Source organism: Poecilia reticulata, linkage group LG5 (assembly GCF_000633615.1).
Source record: "Poecilia reticulata strain Guanapo linkage group LG5, Guppy_female_1.0+MT, whole genome shotgun sequence".
NCBI lineage: Eukaryota > Metazoa > Chordata > Actinopteri > Cyprinodontiformes > Poeciliidae > Poecilia > Poecilia reticulata.
The window spans coordinates 33336518-33340528 of NC_024335.1; the positions used below are offsets into that span (position 1 = coordinate 33336518).

A 4011-nucleotide genomic window follows, 5' to 3' on the forward strand; every position below is an offset into this window, starting at 1 on the left:
TTTTAAAAGCCTCAGGAATCTTTTGCAGGTGTTTAGAGTTACTTTGTTGATTCAGATGATTAGGTTAACTGCTCGTTCAGAGAATCTTTTTATGATATGCTGATTTTTTGAGATAGGCACTGGATGAAAAGTGGGATTTTTGTCAGCTATTGACACCTAGTTCTGCCGTGAGCATGGAGATTGAGGACTATCGGCAAGAGGTTTTTGTCAGAGTGGAAAATTGTAGGGCACTGCCAAGAATGGTCAAAAATGTTTTGTGTCTGTGTTCCCTTATCACCCCCCTCCCTTTGTGCCTAGCAGAGGTTTTCGTATTTAAATGAAGTTGATGGGAGCCATGCAAATGCAAATCAACTGTTGAGCACTGCCTTTTGACTCTCATTCCTGTTGTAGCTAACCCATTTTACCTTCTGTTCACCTGTTTACTAGACCCAGGACCTGGACAAAACCCCTCTGTGTTATTAATTGAGAAATAATGAGATTTAAGTATAAAACAGGCATTAATGCTGAAAATGATTCTCAGCTGCGTTCAACCCACCACCTCCCCTTCTCCACCCACATCCTTCAGCTCTAGGATGGCACCCTTTCCCGACCACCACCACCAGTGTCGGGCCCCGGGGGAGAGCATCCCTAATCAGTTATCGGGATGTTCACCGAGTTCACATCAAATCTCAGCTCAAATTAGCTGCCGGGGTCCGAGTGCCAAAGAACTGTTATTCATTCCTGTCATTAAATCTTTTAATTGTTCCCTTTTGTCCGTCTGAGTCTCTCCAGATTGAAATAGAAGTATGTTTTTAAGGAAAGAATATTAAAAGAATAATCTATTTTATCCATTAAAATATATGTTACATGTGTGTTAGGAGCACTGAAAAACAGTTTTCGTTGAATTGATGATATAAAAGAAGAATATGCATGATTACATACAATAGACTTTTATGATCTTAGTTTGACATTCCTCCCATTTGAAGATTTATCATTGCACAACTTAATCAAAAATAATCATAAAAAACATGTTCCAGAGTGGTTCATTGTACAGAAAATATTTTTGTGAATAATATTCAAACTAATGTTAATGTTCACTGATGCTATATTGGAGTGGTAGTGACACCATTCCACATCATAATACAGGACTTAAGAAAAAACAGACAGTACTGTGATTTATTAAAATCCATCAAAGCAAATTATCTGCCTCAGAGTTTGTTTCCAAGTGTTTTCTCTTTTTCATTAAAGTTTTTATTTTCTGTAAGAATGTATTAATATAATGTGTTTTGTTTTTTGGTTTTTTAGTTTTAATGTCTTATGTGTGCATACTAAGCTGGAAGTTGCCAAACAATTTCACTGTAGTTTCATAATGACTAAAATATGCCTGAAGCTCATAATGATTGTCTGTTCTGTGTTAACAGCTGATGGAGGAAGRCAGAGAGTCCTGGCAGCAGAGGAGGTGGCATTCTGGGAGGATGGCAGCTATGAGGCGGAGTCAGGATGGACTGTGGTGAGGTTGAGACCCCAAGTTCCCCCAATCAGGAGCTCAGTGACATCAGGACTACGCTACAGGAAGAGACGTCCGGTCTGCGCTACAGGAGACGTTGGGCCTGTCCTGAACGCAACATAATGTTGGATCATGTTTGGACAAAAAAAACACTGCCAGATGGTCCAGAAGAGGACAAGCATTTATGTCTTATTTTGTATGCAAACAGTAAAAACAATGAAATGAAATAAAGAAAAAAAACTTCTGTGCCTCATTTATGTTCCTCATATATGAACATGTTGCATATAAGCAATATCAAATGAATATATTTTAATACAGCATTTATTTTTTATATAGATTTTTTTTAAATGCATTAAAAATATTAATGATTGGGGCGGGGTTTATTTATGAAGACATAAGTGCTATCCAATGGGCACACATCAACCAACCAATCACATGTCAATGATGAACGAAATGCAGTTTACATCCATCCAGAAGTGCTTAAGCAAAGTTATAAATATAAAAAGCAGGGCGATTAGTGAGTCTAAACACATACTCATCAGTACAATAACCAAAGATATTCAAATGTAAATATTGCATTAAAAGTGATCAGGCAAGTTTATGGTGTGTGTGCAGCTGCTGTTGATGTTTTACTCATTTCAAGAAGCTCCCTGAGATGAGAGAAGGTTTCTACTTGAACACAGCCTGGATTCTCTCTGGACTAGGTAACAAAGTGTGACCACTCTCTCGCTCCCTCCCTTAACCACTCTAACCTATCGGTACAAAAAAAATTGAGTAACGAACTTACCTTTGTCAGGTAACATATTTACCGTTTATGGGCGGGACGTCGGTTTCTGCTGCTGACAACCACGGCGAGTTTACGTGTTGCTGAAGGTCCGGAGGTTTCGGTTATATCATGTTACCCACAGAGGGGAGGAGGAGTGACGGCTTGTCTCTGTTACCCAACATGTGAACAGCGAAATTATCCAACTCCGCGTGGCACGTGACGGTTTCGCTCGTGGAAGATAGACAGTTTTCTCCACCGGGGGCGGGAGACGATGGGAGCGGCTGAATGTGACAGAGCTCCGAAACCCTCAGGAGTCTCACGTGCTTTTGTAACAATTCCACTGATATTATTTAAGCATATTCGATGAAAAGTTTAAAGCTTAAAGAACAAACACAACGGTAAAAGAGACATTTGTAGAGACGTTTAAGCTCTCAATGTATAGAGAACAACAGCTGCCAAAAATGTGGTGCTTGTCTTCCCCTTCTATCTCTACCCTTACTCCTCCTGTCCAGCAAGCGCGGACTAAACAACAATATTTCCATAAAGAAAACCTTAAAAACATTAAACATCCAAGTTTTTGTAAGTCAGTGATTTGCGGTCAGGGGAGGAAGGTGAGGCAGAATCTCGCCTGTGATCATGGAAGAACAATAAGATAATTTATATTGGTACTTTCAACCTGTGGTTTGTAAAATAAGGTATTTATTTTTCAATTTAGCTTAACCAGTGTTTCTTATGTTTTCTTGAAAATGCTGAATTTTCACAATTTCACATTCAAATGCTCGGAAGCGCATCTGGTGAGGCAGCAGCAAGCTGAGCCTCACCTTGGATTGCGCAACCTCTCTAACTGTGGTGGCTGCCATGCGATGAGAGCATGTTCCTCCTCTGTTCGTTGCCAATAAAATGGTTAAAGACTTTTAATATATTAACTGATTTTCCAATAATTTAGCTGATGTATATAATGTATAGTGTTTTTGAAGATAAAAATGATGAACAAGTTATAACAGCAGCCTCACAATGTCAAAAGCTCTGTCATACGGAGCTTAATTAAAACCAGGTTAGGGTTAGTTAAGTTTATGAAGAAAAGTATATTAAGTCGCAACAAACAATCCATGCAGTTATAACATGAAGCTGAATGATTGTTATGGTAAAATCATAAAAGTCACAATAAAACTGATAAAAAATAATTACTTCTGAAACCAATGTAAGTTTGTTTGTATGTGTACTGTATCAAACACCCGGATGTAATTTAAAACATACTAAAATGTCGGTATATTTAGTAGTTTATTTTTCAAGTAACTGTTAAGTGAATTTTAAAAAATTCTATTTTGAGCATGTATTTTAAAATATACACAAAATTTCTTTAAAAGCATGTTGTTTCATTGGTACACTTGAGCATACATATTTTGTTGACTTAAAGTATATTTTTATTTAATATATTTCTTAAAAGTGTATTTTGGTACAATTTATTTAAGTGTGTTTAAAGTTATAATGTTCAAAATTGGTACAAGCATGCTGTTAGTGTACCTTGTATATATTAATAGGTAGTACACTTAATACTTGTGAGTATATTTGAAATATATTAAAGCATATATTTTTTTCATTAGGGTCTTCACCGGCTTCATGACTGTTCTTCTTTACATGGTGCTTTTCAAAAAAACTGAAAGTGTGCATTACTGCCACCATCTGGTCTGGAGTGTGAACTGGAGCTAATGCCGTTCACTAATAGATCTTATACATCTGAAAATGGATTGGATAAAGA

The 4011-nt window shown here is 37.2% G+C and overlaps 1 protein-coding gene across 2 annotated transcripts in view; it reads right to left on the minus strand.

The window, feature by feature from the left end:
• LOC103465591 (caffeoyl-CoA O-methyltransferase) overlaps positions 1-2459 on the minus strand; it is a 66147-nt gene extending 63688 nt beyond the window's left edge. Inside the window, exon 1 of one of the 2 annotated variants that reach the window (XM_008410578.2) lies at positions 2274-2457. In XM_008410578.2, coding sequence (XP_008408800.1) covers positions 2274-2289 — 16 coding nt within the window. In that variant the 5' untranslated portion in view covers positions 2290-2457. Of the gene's footprint in view, positions 1-2273 lie in introns of both variants that reach the window. The other variant, XM_017304576.1, reaches the window with a different exon arrangement.
• Between the last annotated feature and the right edge of the window lie 1552 nt (positions 2460-4011).